The following is a 17,753-nucleotide window of genomic DNA, read 5'->3' as shown; positions in this document are numbered from 1 at the left end:
AATATGATTGACCGTTTATTCTTAGACCACAAGATTTGTTATCAAAGTAGATCACGCAGATCCAAAAGTAGTACTGATTCGTGATATTTTAGACTAAACGTTTGTTTTGTTGCCCCGATGATAAGTTGACAGTACCTTATCACCATGTTTAAATCATTATTAAGTAATACAAAGACATCGCGGTCAAATGTATCGGGGACGTTACTCCCGATAGGCCTACCCCCAATAATTAAGAATGCCTTATCCTGAAAGTAATTAAAAAATATCACTGTGGGGTCTTAGTAGCATAAGCTAGTCATAGTACAGTTTAGGTTCGTACTTGTGTCTAAGTTGTTTAAAGTATAAAAGCAGCATGTGTCTCACCCCAGTAAGTATAAAAAGTGCTATAGCAATAAGAATGGGGCTATGAAAGTCACCTTAGTAATTCGGTGAGTGAAAGTATTCCTTAAAGAGAAAGTATGGATGATCGAAGCACAGAGAAGTCAACCTAAGAATAAGTTGAGAATAGTTTAGATGTTTTGCCCGTATTATGATAAGTGTAAGTATTTTCTTTTATAGTAAGTTTAAAGAAGGTTTATCGTTTTGGAAAGGCTTTTCATACTAGACAAGCTTCCAATCTAACACTTTCAATTTAAAATGGCCTTTTCAGGTCATAGGTTTCTGAGCCACAGGATCCTTTAACTCGGTAATCCAAACTCTCCGCCTAGACTTTCGAGCGTCCATCCACTCGAGAAAGATCAAGATCTATACCCATCTAATATACCGTTCCAATACATTTTTAGGTGCGTATAGGAATACAACACTTTAAATACTTTATACAATAAGTATTTACTTAAGTTCGATTGTATTATCGTTATTAAGATTGTTTGGTTTTTAAATCCTAATAATAAGTAGGATATATTTAAGAAGGTAAACAAGTGTTATACATAGAAATTGTGTTTTATGAATGGGTATGTATTAATATCAAGTTAATATATATATATATATATATATATATATATATATACATATATATATATTTATCTTATATGTTAAAATATGTATAGTTTAATTTTAAGTTTTATGTCAATATAAGTACCAATAATTATCTAAAAATGCTAACAAGTATTTTATTGATTTCATAACAGTAAGTGACATGTATAAAACATTATAAAAATTTTCTATACATAAATATTAAGTTTTATGTATTAAATATTAAATTTTTTTTTATAGCTAAAATACAAATAAATGGATAAACAAGTTTAACAACACATTTTATATTTTTCTTAGGTTCTACTGACCAACATAAACTTAGGAAAAATTTATAAATTTTTGTTATGGTGTAAAAGTATTTATTTCTAATTTCTTTTTCGGTTCAAGATAAATCAAAGTTTATAAAGTAATAATTATTATATCAACTCAATTAATTCATCTAAAATTTTCGTATGCCTAATATAGTGTATTAAGCTTAGAAAAATTATTTGTACATTTATATTAATAGTTTAACTATTTAATTCAACTTTTGTATTATTTTTAGTTTAAATTCAGAATTAAATAGAAATATATAATTATTAATTCTAAAAATAATTTTTATAACTTTCTTATTAGTTTCTAAGTAATTTCCATTGATTATTGTAGTCATAAACATGTTATATCATTAAATTCTATTTTTCTTTTTAAAACAGATTTTCCGGTACTGTAGCAAAAGTAGAAGAGAATACAAATTAATTATTTAAAATGACAAATAAATCAAATATAAATTTTTATAATTACTTTTATGACCTAAGGAACAAGTGAAAATTATAAAACATAATATATAAAATTGTTTACTATTTATTTCTTCATTATCTATATATACCGAATATAAAAAAAATCAGTTTTTGATTTTTAATAAATATAAATTCGAATGTATATTTCATAAAAATAATTTTTATAGTCATTAGGATACTTAATACTAATTATCATGTATTTAAATTATTTATTATAATTAATTTTGTATTTATTTGGTATTTAACATAAAACTAGCACAAAAATATGATAAAAACTAAATAAAAACTATAAAAATAATATAGAGAACTTACAAAAATAATTTTTGCAGAGGTTTGAGAGAGAATTCTTCAAGTTTTTGGTGTACAAAATTTGTGAACTAGGCTATGGTATTTATAGTTACAATTTTTGGTAAAGAGAAAATAAAAAAATACAAAAGTTTATATAAAAAAATAACTAGTGTCTTGTAAAAAAATTAAAAGTATTTATGGCCAGTCATGCCACCATTTCAAAATATAAATAAATAAAAGTAAAGTTAAAAGTAGGAATAAAATAAATAAAAGTGGATCTAGATCTAGTTTATATATAAAAAATATACTACTTTTAAAATATATATATATATATATATATATATATATATATATATATATATATTTCATAGTTCTAAAAATATTAACTAACTAAATTTCTATTTTTATTTAATTATTAAATACGAATTTTGATAAATATAAATATATATTCGGTATTTATAAAATTATAATTACTAAATGTGGTTTTTATTTAATTAAATTATTACTTTATAATTTTATTAGTTTTATATATATTACTACATTTATATATACTTGTATTTATTAATTGTATAATATATTAACTAAATACAAAATTAATATAAGTATTTTATATGTAATCATGTTATGACATAATTTTTTTTTTTATATAAAAATTCTTACGCGTACGTTGTTGAATAAAATTTATTATTCGTTTAACGTTCGTTAATTTCGTATGTATATAACGACCTTTTATTAGTACTTAGAGTTTATTCATTATACTTAAATCTTTTGTTCGGGCATTATATAGATGAAAAATGAGGGTCGTTATAAACGCAATTAAGTCGTTATTTTGTGGAGAAAAATATAAAGGAAACCAAAAAAGAAAAAATAAAAAAAAAAATTGTTATAACGGGTAGAGAAAAATATAAAGGAAAAAAAACAGCTACAGTAAACGGAACGAAAAAAAATTGCTACATTACAGTTGCTACAGTGATTCCGTTGCTATAGTAATTCCGTTGCTACAGTGTCAACGGGCTACAGTGATTCCGTTGCTACAGTAAAATAGGTAAAAAGACGAAACTGTCCCTGATACTATTCATCATTTTTGTCTAATAGTTAATATAGTAATAGTAATTATATATACAATATACACGGTAAAGTCTGGATATGGTAATAGCTAATACTCTAATAGTATGCTAGTGGATTAGTGGGTGTAGTCGTGTAAATATAAAAGTAAGTAAAATATGTTTGATCATTCTTAGACCAGGTGTTTATGGAACTAACATTTTACTTTTTACTTATTATGGTAATAAAATTTTATAACTAATTCATAATTAAATTCTGCATATTATGGCTAAAATATAATTTTAACTGTCATGTTATTAATTATTTTTTTCTTATTTATTTTAAGTAACACAAAAATAATTATTTTTTTAAACAACACTTATTTATAAATACAAATTATTAGTACAATATTTATTAAAGGGCACATTATACATTATATTAACCATTATCAATTTATTAATAAATAATATATCGAGTTATAGCTTTTAAAAAATGTTGTACACTATAAATGATCTAAATGAATGCGAGTACAATATGGATTATTTATAGATGAATGCTTGTACAATATGAATTAATGTTATACAATGTTCATTAATACTTGTACAAACCATTGGAAATTTTTTGAAAAGTTTTTAATTTTTTTTATTGGCTTTAAAAAAAAGTGAAAATGCAGATAGGTCCCACACCACTTCCGTTTTGCTTCGTTAGTCGGCTGGCTGGCGAGCCACTTGACTCGTTGTTGGCTATCTCCGCCAACAATTGACGGACGTTAACGAGTAGATTTAATGTGAAGTAGGGAGTGGTTTAGGTAGTTATGAATAATATTTGTAATTTGTAATTAGCACATGTTTTTCATCAAATAAGGATCTCCAATTAAGTCAGAGCAAACACCTTTGAGATGTTTTATGTTCCATGTGCATCAATATGTTGCTATGTATAAACATTGCGTATGGAGGCAATATTATTTGAACATGGGGGTTTTCGAGGACGAAAAAGGGTGATTTTTGAGAAATTCCAAGATCACCAATCTCATCTAATTAATCTATTAACGCGTTGGAATCCTACAAACATTGAAGATTCATCATCATCCTTCGTTAATTCTTGTCTCAAAACTATGAATTCTTTATATGTGATTTTGTCTTTGATTACGGTTGTTGGCTAAATCCTTTATGTTCATCTATACTAAATAAGTTTGTTGGATGTAATTTTATGATTCATTATAATATGGTTGATGATTGAGAGCTTGAACACTTTAATATTCTTGTTGATACATATTATTGAGTTGCTTAATAATTGTGATTGTCTAATAGGAAGAGATTTCATTGAAGTACTCTATTACAATTGTTCATACAATTCTAAGCTTTTAGTTGATTGATTAATTTGGTTGTCAAACTAAGTGACGTTTGTTGGTGTCTGTCAATTTAGTTAATTGATTAAACTGTTCTAGATACTTGTGCGTTTTGACTATAACGAATCATATAATATAATTAGTTGATACAAGGGCTGATTGTGTACAACGAGGGTTGACACGATTTTTGATCACAGGGAACCATACGTCACGGTTTAGGTATATCAGTCAGTTAAGTTGATTAACCACAAAATAAAGCTCTTAGGCTACAGGAAATTTTGTGCCGTGTAATCTAGTTTGAAGTGTTTACTCGGGGGAATTCCTGGTGAACCGGTTAGTTAAATTGCAAATATTTGGTAATTGATCAGGGTTTAATCTAGAAACATCTAACAATAGTGAATAAAAGTCTAGGTGAACATATTTCTCATTTTTCTGAATTTGAATCTATCTTGGGTGTGTATAGTTTTAATCGATAATTTTTGTTAGTTAAATATTAGACGCGATTTTACACATCAAGATTTTCTTAAATACTCATTGGTAAAAACATGAAAAATACATTTACAAAAATTGTGCAAACAATCATACTAAGTTTGTTGGTCCATATATGCATATTCATCAATATTGAAACCAAGAGCATCATAACGTTGATCAAAAAATAAAAATAAAGAGGTAAATGTTCTTCATCGCAAGATCTAATAGCATAACAAATACGAAGAAATAACGACATGCTCATTCGGTAGCCTCCTGAAATAATCCCCCGAAAAAGTTGGATAATTATAAAAGTGTCGTTGAACAAATGTTGCCCAATAGCAATTCAGTCTCTACGTAACTGACGCTTTCTAATAATTTTTTTTTAAGAATTATTTCCAGCATCATCTTCTTCATTTAATAAATCGAGCAATTCGAGTACATTAATCGTGATGTAACCGCCTTCAAATAAATCTTGGTCAGAATCTGACTGTTGGCTCTTGCTCTCGCTATCGAACTTTATAAATTGATCCATTTTTTAATATTTTTTAATGAAAAATAAGAAAGTATATAGCTTTTGTGAGAAAAATGGTTGTGAGTGTATGTGTAATTATAGTGTAAATTAATTGGTTTAGAACAAAAAAAATATACGAACGAGTATGGAATCATTCCGTTGGCAATGTTTCAAAAGGTTTTTTTATTAATTTTTAACGGCTATAAAACAAAAAAGTGAAAACTGCAGATGGGTCCCACACCACTCACGTTTTGCTTCGTTAGTCGACTGGCTGGCAAGCCACTTGATGCGTTGCTGCCTATCTCCTCCAACCATTGTCGTACGTTAACGAGTAGATTTAACGTGAGATAGAGAGTGGTCTAAGTAGTTATTCGTAATATTTGTAATTAGCACATGTTTTTCATCAAACAAGAGTCTTCAAATAAATCATATCAAACACCTTTGAGAAGTTTAATGTTCTTAGCACATCAATATGTTGCTATGTATAAACATTGCGTAAGGAGACGATATTATTTGAACATGGGTGTGGCCTTTTACATGTGTGAATGTGTACAGAAAGAATAGACCACCACCGAAGCTTGGCTTGAGTGGTATGAGGTGAGATCCAACTTGAGGTACTGCCAACCCAGGTTTGATTCTCACTCAAAGCAGGGAGTTTTCAACATTTAATGGTACTATCAACATCATTGCGATTTGGGATGGTCTCTGAGGGATCTTCCCAACCTTCGATGGTACTGCCAACATTATCGCGAATTGAGTTTCATCATAACGCGTGTGTGAGTGACAAATGAGAGCATTTGATATTGATATCGCAGTTAAAAAAAAGAATAGACCTTTACCTAGAGAAAAATAAAGTCTAATATTAATTTACATTCTAAGTAACTCATTTGATGTCATTGTGTCATATATCTTCTATCTAAAACAACTATCTTCTATCTAAAAAATATATATTACAAACAAATTGCATCACTAATTTCTATATTCTATATTTATACATAGTTATTATATAATTTACATTTTTCCCGAAAAGCAATAATATAATATAAAGATTCGAAAATCAACAAAGTACAATACCAATACAACAAAATCAGAAACTAGAATAGCCAACCAACACAATAAACATGCAAACAAATAAACTAACTAATACAAACGCTATCTAACCGCCAACACGGTAGATAAAGTCTAACAAGGCTAGCAAACTAAATAACCAAGGCTACAACTAGATCTCGAAACACTACACTAGCCACAAAATAACCATTTCTGACAAAACACGAGTCATCGAGTGAACGACGAAGAATGCCGTATTTGTCGAAAATCACAACACCGACTACCATGAATCTTCACGAGCTGCCACAAAAAGGACCACATCTACAATAAACCAGCCATACCACAAGAGCTGAAACCAGATCTCCAACAGAGAAATCATCGTCTAACACAACCCGAAGACACTGCCAGAAAAGTAGAAGCCCGACAAAACAACACCACGATCACGAGCATTTAACATGGAAACTAATAAAACCACCGCCACCCCGCCAAAGCAACAGTCAACCACCACCAACAGTGTGATGAAACCACCACGCTCTACACTACTTGACGCTAACAGCCCACCTCCTCGAATGGATAACCGAACACACGACCACTACCAACATATGAAAACTTAAACTTCATTAATAAGTAATATCCGATACACTTTTAAGGCAAAAGTTAACCGATCTCTCACTTTATACTACATCTACGCTAATCTAAAGTCTAACTGAATACTAACTTTTTTTTTTATCTATAGCTAACCAGTTTGCATCGATCCATTACGTAACTACTATTCATTTGCAATTAGCGCAATTGCGAGTTATATCATCCAATCACTGAGTAATACTCTAGTCCCTTCGTCCAAAACTCCAAATCTATTGTCATTAGACAAACAACACACTTTTAATGAAGTGATCATCACGTGTATTTTTTTCCTATACTTTTTATTTATTCTTTTATTATCTTAGCACAAAAGAACTTTATTATCAGACAGAAATTAAGTGTGAAAAAGACAAAATTACGCGCGTCGTCCCTGAACTTGTTTCCAGCCTTCTCAAGTCATCCTGATTCTTTTTTTTTTGCTTGCGTCATCCCTGTTCTTCTAAATTATAACATAGGTCGTCCTTCTGTATACATTCCGTCCAATATCTCCGTTAAAGTCAATCATGTGCGAATCATGTGAGGGTATTTTAGTCTTTTAATAACTTGAGGGATGACGAGCGTAATTTTGTCTAATAATAATAATAATAATTTGAGGGACGACGCACGTAATTTTATTTAATAATAATAATAATTATAATTATAATAATTATAATTATAATAATAATAATAATAATAATAATAATAATAATAATAATAATAATTGTTATTATAATAATAATAATAATTATTATAATTATTATAATTATTATAATTATTATTATAATTATTATTATTATTATTATTATTATTATTATTATTATTATATTATTATTATTATTATTATTATTATTATTATTATTATTATTATTATTATTATTATTATTATTATTATTATTATTATTATTATTATTATTATTATTATTATTATTATTATGTGCTTATTATTATTGGGGCAAAATCCATAAAAAGGTAACATGTTATAACACTTTTCCTACTTTAGGTAATATATTTCATTTCGCTATAAAAAAGGAGTGTATTTTCGAAAGTTAATCAAAAGAGGGGTATCGTTAACTTTTGTTAACTTTCTCAGTTAAATGTCAACTTTGCATAACATGTCAAGTCCTTTATCAACCAACGTTTTCAAATCGCGATTTTGACGCACGTTTTTTATGCGCGAATCCGAAACGCGTTTTCGAAGTGCATTTTCGATGTGCGTTTTCGACACGCAATTTCGACGCGCGTTTTTAACGCGCGTTTTCGAGGTGTGTTTTTCGACACACGATTTCGACGCGCGTTTTCGAGGCTTGTTTTTTCGACACGCGATTTTCTGGCGTGTTTTTCGAGACGCGCGAAAAACACGCATCGAAAACGCACATCGAAATCGTGTGTCGAAAAACACGCCTCGAAAACGCGCGTCGAAATCGTGTGTCGAAAAACACACCTCTAAAACATGCGTCGAAATTGCGTGTCGAAAACGCGCCTCAAAAACTCGTTTCGGATTCGCACATCGAAAACGTGCGTCGAAGTCGCGATTTGAAAACGTTGGTCGATAATAACAATAATAATAATAATAATTATATTATTATTATTGTTATTATTACTGTTATTATTATTATTATTATTATTATTATTATTAAATAAAATTACGTGCGTCGTCCCTCAAATTATTATTATTATTATTATTAGACAAAATTACGCTCGTCATCCCTCAAGTTATTAAAAGACTGAAATACCCTCACATGATTCGCACATGATTGACTTTAACGGAGATATTGGACGGAATGTATACAGAAGGACGACCTATGTTATATTTTAGAAGAACAGGGATGACGCAAGCAAAAAAAAAAAAAGAATCAGGATGACTTGAGAAGGCCGGAAACAAGTTCAGGACGACGCGCGTAATTTTGTCAGTGAAAAATAGAATTGGGAACGAAGTATATAACTTAACTATAGCTAAACATATTACATCGAAGCTACTCACTCGTGTATCCTCCTCCGATCACATGGATTTACTCATTCTGGCTAATGCCGCCGACGATGTTTCCGCCATGGATACCGTACCCGACGGTGAGTGTCTTACATCTCTGTAATAACTGGTCACAGTCCGTAACCTAACTGCATACTACACGCACTTAGGGTTTTACAATATGAATTAGAAATTAGAAGATTCAGTTTGTACCTTTACATTCCCAAAAATAGTAATTAGGTTTTTTTTTTTGGAAGAGGAAGTCTGGAAGTACTTATGAGAAGTTGATTCAAGATAGTAATAAATTAAGTAATACAGATTGCAAGTCTATCCCTTATTTGTGCAAATAATGTGTATCCGAATCGTTCTCATTATTAAATCTATTAGGAGCTACAGAAAATAGGATGATTAAATGATAATGCTGTAGTTTCACTTCAATTTTTCGATTGATAAGCAGTTAGTTCCCCTGAAGAAGTTTATGAAATTGTATCTGGTGATTCGTTGGACTTTGATTCTTGGACTTCACTTATATCAGATATTGAGAAGACCTACTCGGTGAGCTCCTTATTGTGCCTTTTGCAAATAATGTGCATTGATTGATTGTTGATTGCTGCAAAGCACTGTACATGCATTCGTATTTGTCTTTGCATATAGGTAGATATTTGATATATACTTTTATGTCGTCCTTGACTCCTGTGTAGTTCATAATAGACAGCACTATTTTAGTTACAATGTAAAGGTATAGTCTCCCGATCAATAGGCCCCTTTAGCCTAGTGGTAACTAAGGTGCCCATCACGCAAGTGATTGAGGGTTCTTAAATTGTCTGGGATACATGGTTGTGAAAGTTGCTAGCCGGGGATTAATCGCCCGGACCTTGTAGGGGTTGATCGGCAAGTCAGGGATTAAATGGATTGGACTTTTTCTATATTTAAATAATAAATTTCAAAATTATTTGTAAATATAGAAGAGAACCATAAACATAAACGAACATTAACATATTAATTCATATTAAAATGTTAGACCAACTTTAACTTTGACCGGTTTTGACTGGATAGTAAGGCGACTTTTACAACATTGCTGGAATGTATGTGTAGAGTAGGGTATGTTTGTGTGTTTCTCTTTAAAGAAGTACTTTCACAGTCTCCGCTACGTGTCTTAGTGTAATACGGTAAGACATCTTGATAGAACGAACTGGATGCGATATTTTATTGTTATAGAGCGATATCGATACCAATCATGATATGTAAACTAGCTTGATGATTTCTACTCTGATGTTTTTCGTTGCTGATGTTTTTCCGGCTCATACATAGGTTTCGTCACGTGTCAACTAATTACCACTCGGTGTGGTTTGGTTTAGATGTACATTGGTTCGGGGGCAATTTCACCCATGCATGTGAATATTTGATCAGTTTGGGTTATATCTCATTTTTAACAGGTCAAGTTAGTAATACTTAAAAATTTTAATAGAAAGGAAATGGGTCAAAAGTTTCTCAATTCGTATTTTAAAACTCTTAAATTACTTCTTTAATCAAAATTTTAATAAAGTAATAATATTTTATGTTCACATTTATAATATTATATTATCATTTTAAGGAAAAGAAAGTAAGTGTTAAGGGAATGAGGGATAAACCCAACCTTTTTCAACCCATCTTGGCATGTCACATTCGTTGCCCATTTTGATCTGAACTCGACTTGACCTGTTACTCAACCTGCCCATTTATCTACAAATATACATTGATCTGAACTCGATTTGACCTGTTACTCAACCAACTATGATTCAATCATTAATCAGGTTTCTATAGAATAATAATATTTAGGGTTACTGCAGGACAATATAAAAGCAATATCATCAGTGTATGAATCGTTCCTCTCCTGGTTCCCATTGTGTCATGAGTACTGGAAGAGGTATGCAAACCACATGGCACGGCTTTGTACGGCGGAGAAGGCTGTACAAGTCTTTGAGCAGGCGGTACAATCAGCAACCTATTCAGTTGGATTGTGGGTTGACTATTGTAGTTTCTGTATACATGCTTTTGCTGACCCCACTGACATCCGTCGGTAACTTCTAACCTCAATATATTTTTTCATCTATTTTAAAGATCTTTAAAACTCTATGTTTTAATTTTCTAAAGTGATGACAGATCGTTGGTAGCCCAACAAATTAGAGTATTTAAAGTACTTCGTTACCTGTGTTTTGACTGTTTTAAAAACATCCGTTGCTTGACTTGACAGAACATTTGAAAGAGGGCTGTCTTTTGTTGGAAAGGATTTCTTATGTCATAAATTATGGGATTTGTACATCAGTTTTGAGTTATCTCAGCAGCAATGGAGTTTTCTTGCACACATTCTTGTTCGTGCTTTAAATTTTCCATCAAAAAGTTTGCACAAGTATTATGACAAGTAAGTTTGCCATGTTTTTAAGAATTTCATCCTACCTTTGTCTAATGAATCTTATTCTCTTATAATTTTCACACACCTAGGTTAAATTTTGTTTATCTGAATATATCTCAATATGATTTTCATTTTATCGCTCTTTCAGTTTTAGAGAGTTCACTTCTTTTGTAGAAGAGGATATGTCATGTGCAGAAAATTGCAATCTTGAACCATTTTCAGCTGATTCAAATGTAGAAATTGCCACCTTTAACGATGAAATCTATGATGCCATCAAGGAATTGCAAGATTCTTCTAGTGTTGAACTGAGGACTAAAGCTCTACATAAATTTATCGCCATTGCCGAACAGTTCTATAGCAAATCATGCCAATTGCACGAAAGAATAGATTACTTTGAAAACTATGTAGATAGGGACTTTTATAATGTAAAGCCACTTGATGACGAGGAGCTACAGAATTGGCATAATTATCTGGATTTCATTGAGAAGCAAGACGATTTCGACTGGGTATGTTTGAATACTATGAAGGTAGATACATGACATATTCTTATAAGCTGAAGTATTTAAATTCAGTATCTATTTACAGGCTGTGAAACTGTACGAAAGATGCTTGATTCCATGTGCTGACTACCCAGAATTTTGGATGCGGTATGTGGAGTTTATAGAATCCAAAGGGGGACGAGAACTAGCAATTTTTGCTTTGGAAAGGGCAACACAAGTATTTTTAAAGGTGTTTTTTTCATGCAAATTGTTTATGTGATATTCGGCATTGGCATGTTCTTGAGCTTTCATGCAACTATATTCTTCTAAGACAATTAAAATATGCTTAGAATGTTATCTAATAAATGAAAAGTAATGTCTTTGAATAGTTTTATTGAAAATCACATTTGAGACACTTATTATGCATAAAAAATGTGAAAGAGTTGGACAAAGTGAGTCGAACCTTTTTTTTTTTTGTCAGTTTTGCTTGGCCATTTGCCAACCATAGTTTTAATCATACTAAATAATTTGACATTTTGACATGGTAGGTTTTGTTGTCTTGATATATACTCTAGTAACTGAAAATCTTCTCACATATTTCATTTGCTCTATATGCAGAATGTTTCAGAGGTGCATATTTACAATGCAAGTTTTAGAGAGAGAATAGGAGATTTTGACGGGGCCCGTGCTGCCTTTCATCTTTGTGATACTGAATCTGATTCATCTGTTATTGACACTGTAGTTAAAAAGGCTAACATGGAAACACGTCTGGTACACAATCATGAGCATTATCTGAACTTGTAATAAGGTTGTGTTTGAAATTAACTGTTCGTAGTAAACAGGGAAATATGGATACAGCTTTGGAAATTTATGATAAAGCACTCAAAATGGCTGCAGAGAAGGATAAGATGCACATCATCCCTACTCTGTATATTCACTTTTTTCGTCTTAAGTTCCTGGTATGAGTTCTCGAAGTTTCTGCTAGTTATGAATTTATAATGCTTAGCTAGTACTGATTATCTATACTTACGTGAAACTGGCGATGCTTTTTAGTCTTAGTTCAATGATGATATAGTAATCTGGGTGGTCAGACGAGATCACATAAAGAAAGACGCTGCATGTAGCCACAGTTCTTTGACTGACAGTACATAATTTTCCGAATGAATTGTTTATGTGTGTTCGTTTCTGTATGTCACACACAGGTCAAAATTAACTCTTACAAATTAATTGAGCCAAGGGTTCCACTTTTTAACCTTTATTGAAACTTGGAACTGGTAAATCTATCCGTCTCTGGGTCAAAACATATTTCATTTGATTGTTCAAAAAAATAGTCCATGAAGTTTTAAGTCACTTCAAAAACTTAAAGTTAGTTTCTTGGTAATCTGTTTCTGTGTTGTCATATTCTTTTGAAATGTTGATCCTTGTCTTTTGTAGATCACTGGCAGTGCAGATGCTGCGATAAACTTGCTACTAGAGGGTATTCAGCAAGTGCCTCATTCCAGGTTACTTCTAGAGGTATATCAGTCATTGTTAATCTAAAAACATAAAGATGTCAAGTTTAGGATGTAGTGACAACTGAATCTTGTTTACACCTTTAACTATTATGTCCGGTGATCGAGATTAAGCTTAGAGGTGGACAAGTTGCTGGGTTGGGCAACGGGTCAAAACTGATACTTTGGATGTGGGTCGGGTCAGTTCAGGTTGAACCAAAACACTTCTAGTGCAGAAATTGTAAGCTAATCATGAATAATTTGGTGTGTCAAGTATGGTTACAAATACTAAGTTGTTACATTCTAAATATAATGATTTAGGAGGTTTTACGCATCAAGAGCACTTTAGCCCCCCCCCCCCCCCCCCCCCCCCCCCCCCACCCCCCACCACCCATATATGTTTGCCGTTTGACCCCATTAGAGACAAGTTATAGCCTGAATTGACTCATTGGTGAAAAAAATGGGTCGAAATTGCCAATTCTAAACTGAAATGATTTTTGATTGTAATTCTTCTGTGCTACTTCTATAGGAGTTGATAAATTTTGCAATGATGCACGAAGGATCAAAACATTTGTACGTAGTGGACTCCATTATTGCCGCTACCATAACTTCTGATTCACAGGGCTTGAGCTCCAAAGATCGAGAGGATTTATCACTTTTGTATTTGAAGGTCAGATTCCTTTCTGAAAATCACATCATTCAAGTTTCAGCTTTTTATGCCATTGAGGGATGTCCTCTTATTTTTATGCCAACTAATTACTCTAAATTAACTTTGACTATAGTTTGTTGACTACTGTGGAACAATTCATGACATAAGAAAGGCATGGAACCGTCACTTAAAATGTTTTCCACACCTGATAAGGAGTTCCTCTTCACATAAATACCATCTTAATCGGCTTTCAAACAAGCTCAAAGAACCAACTGAAAAGGTGCCCGGTGTTGTTGCAAAGCAGCCATCTAGGGTTCATAAAATCAAGCATATTTCCTCAGTTTCAGCCGTTGAAAACCACAAGTCGTTGGCCTCTAAAAGTCAAGGCATCAATCCTGACAAGTCTACATCAAACCAGTATAAAGAGAAGGGTAGTCACAAATCCGTGAAGAAAAAAGCTCGTATGCAATCTGAAGATAACACAGCCGTAAAATTGAAAAGATTAAAACGCCAACCTAGCAATTACGCATCTAAGGATGTTACTCAACAAAAGGGAGGACACGAAAATGACGTTGAAGTTAGCGTAAAGCCAGTTTCTTTCGATAATCTTTCGTTATGTACTCAGGAAGATGAACCTATTTCTCTCGAGGATGCGATGCCCTCTGTAACTCATGATGATTCTAACAAAAAACAAACCGAAACAGATGAACATGAACCAGAAGCAGACACACAACATATTTCATCACAAAGTGCAAAAACCTGCAAAACTGATGAAACGCCTACAGCTTCTGAGTTAACTGCTCATATAGTCGACCTAAACCAAATGCCGAATCAAGATCATCAAAATCCTAATACCGAAAACACGCAGCCACAGAACTCTTCATCATCATTACAATTACATTTGTTGCCCCAATTGCTTCAATCCATGGTTCAGACTGTACAAAGTAGTGAACCACAACCTGGGTTGATTCAGAACCAACAAACTTATAATCAGATGTGGCAATATCAATATCAGCAACAACAGAATCAGCAAATGCAACAGTATTATCAACAACAACAACAACAACAAGCATACATGCAACAACATCAATTTCACCCACAGCAGTATCAGTTGTCTCAACTGCAGGAACAGCAAATGCAGCAATGGCTATATATGCAGCAGATGTATCAGCAGATGCCACACAATTTACAGCAAAATCAACAGCAACAGATTGCTGCGATGTCCAATCAGATTTGGAATGGTAGCCATGATCGCCAGGTATGTCTAAGAAAACCCAAATTCTGTGTGAAATGATGACCCTTTTGACCCAAATGCCTGACATATCTCTATTCTCTAATTTATACTAAATATTCTATAATAAATACTTATAATTTACTATTATGTATTATGTTTCTTGTTATCTAGGGTCAAGGAATGATGCCAACCCTTACGGCAAACACATACAATGTGGCATACGCACAACATAATGCAGATGTGGCGGCTCAACCGATGACTACAAGTGCCCTAACAAACATTGCGTCTCCAAGTAATCGACTACAGTCTTTCAAGTCTCATCATTCTACCTCTTTTGAGTGATCACATGAAACTTGACGAAGATATATTAGGAACAACATCTTTTGTATCTGAGGTAATGTAATCATTATATATAGACCAATTTAACATATGCAATGTTAGAGGTGTAGCAATCTCGACCCATTTAACTGAGTGGATTGATTTGGGTTATCTTATGGAAAAAGAAAATATTTACTTAGCGTAATAGGACTGGTATAAATCGGTTTAAGGTTGCCCAAAGTTTATTTTTCATTGATTATACCTTTTAACCCATTTTAATAAGAAGATTTAGGCTATTTCCCAAAAAAATGAAAATAAAATAAATGGGTTTCATAAATTTTAACACTAACACATTAATTAGTAAGTTGAAACTAACTGGACTAGAGGTGCATTGGGTCAATATAACCAACTTGCTTTCACCTGCACAAGATTACTTGTATTGACATTTTATATAACCCCTGGACCAACCAATTTTGACATCTAATGTAAGGATCGTATAGCCCAAACCCAATGTCTTGTAATATAAGCCCAAGAGTTTGTCCATCCTTTTTTAAAACCAATTGGTGATAGAGGGACTTTCCCTTAGACTTATATACATACATTTGTTTTGTCCCATGACCGATGTGGGACTTTGTTTTGCACCCTTACAAACATCCCCTCAAACCCAAGTCCATCTGGGCCTCCCCTCCAACGATAGTCCGGATCCAACCTTTACCCGCCGCCAACTCGGAACCTCTCAACCTGGTGGGAGGGCAGGGAGATTTCGATACAAGGCTTCCAGGATCAACTCATCGTGCCAGGGTCCCCTCGAACGATAGCTGGGTCCACTCATCGCTGACAACACCGAGGGGTGCGCCACGTCACACCGTGCGCTTAGGGGTGCGCCCTACTGCGCCTTCCATCACATCGGGGCTATAGCCTAGCTCTGATACCAGTTGTAAGGATCGTATAGCCCAAACCCAATGTCCTGTAATATAAGCCCAAGAGTCTATCATTTTCTAAAACCAATTGGTGATAGAGGGACTTTCCCTTAGACTTATATACATACATTTGTTTTGTCCCATGACCGATGTGGGACTTTGATTTGCACCCTTACATCTAATACACATAGATCAACCCATTCGATCAAATTGAACTAAATTTTGTTCGAATGATCAGTTTTTATTTTCAGGTTAATTCACATGATTAAATGATTGTAATCCTGATTTCTCATCGTGCAGGGACATCAGAATGTTAGTAGGATCTTATTAGTTATAAACCATCGTGTACATTCAATTTCATATCATATTTTGTAGATTTCACTTAGGATACTTTGGGAAAGCTTGATAGGGTTCTGTACCATTCAGCTGGATTGATGATAATATTTTGAATTGTAGGTTTTGAAGTTTTTTAGCCTTTTAAGAATAGAATATTTGGAAGGAACTATTTATACTAAAAGTAAACTGTGTTTTTAAACAAAAGGTCTATTATTAACATTGTATGCGTCCTAAATGCTCTAATAGTGCTTGTGATATTCTTTAGTCGAACATAATGAGATTTTGCTTTAAGAGTGATTTCGCTTAACTAGTGATTTTGCTTTAACCTGAGCATGTATTCGAACTGTTAATAGTTTATCTTCATAGACATTTTTCATGTCAGCCACAAGCACCCGAGTGAAGTAAAAAAGAGAACTTGTTTAATTTCACCATTCACAAGTCCTTTGTACAATTAACACACAGACTGTTGGAGGTTGTTCGTGTAAATAAACAAATACAAGTTGCTCATCAACATGCTTGGGGCCTCCTTTACAACGTGAAGAAGCGACTGTTTTATTAAATAAAATAATAATAATGAAGAAGCTTATATAAATCGTCACAAATATTAGAGTTTTAGTAGACTCCACAAATGGGTGATCAACGAGAAGAGGGTCATCCGCGCGTTGTGCCGGAGATGCTGCAATAGTGACTAAGCTTGTTTTGTTGCGGTGTAGTAGTATATTTCATGAGAAACCAAAAATAAATAGGGGTTAAGTGCTATTATGATCTATTGCATAGTTGATAGTTTCTTAAATTTAGTCTGCTATTTAGAGTATGTTTATGCAGCTAAACTTACGCTAGTTACATTTCTATTACAAAATCAGATTGGAACAAAATGGTGCGACTGCTACT

The 17,753-nt window shown here is 32.5% G+C and overlaps 1 protein-coding gene across 1 annotated transcript; it reads left to right on the top strand.

The window, feature by feature from the left end:
- Positions 1–9,004: 9,004 nt before the first annotated feature.
- On the top strand, positions 9,005–17,126 carry LOC139871958 (pre-mRNA-processing factor 39-2). The gene is made up of 13 exons (XM_071859725.1): positions 9,005–9,145; positions 9,502–9,599; positions 10,874–11,103; positions 11,278–11,445; positions 11,585–11,942; positions 12,022–12,165; positions 12,534–12,686; positions 12,758–12,874; positions 13,350–13,430; positions 13,935–14,075; positions 14,188–15,312; positions 15,460–15,682; positions 16,827–17,126. The coding sequence occupies exons 1-12, from the start codon at positions 9,082–9,084 to the stop codon at positions 15,628–15,630; spliced, it is 2,850 nt and encodes a 949-aa protein (XP_071715826.1). The 5' UTR covers positions 9,005–9,081; the 3' UTR covers positions 15,631–15,682; positions 16,827–17,126.
- Positions 17,127–17,753: the final 627 nt, after the last annotated feature.

Source organism: Rutidosis leptorrhynchoides, chromosome 1 (assembly GCF_046630445.1).
Source record: "Rutidosis leptorrhynchoides isolate AG116_Rl617_1_P2 chromosome 1, CSIRO_AGI_Rlap_v1, whole genome shotgun sequence".
NCBI lineage: Eukaryota > Viridiplantae > Streptophyta > Magnoliopsida > Asterales > Asteraceae > Rutidosis > Rutidosis leptorrhynchoides.
The sequence above is the reverse complement of the archived record's forward strand: the minus strand, read 5'-3'. Positions and strand labels throughout refer to the sequence as shown.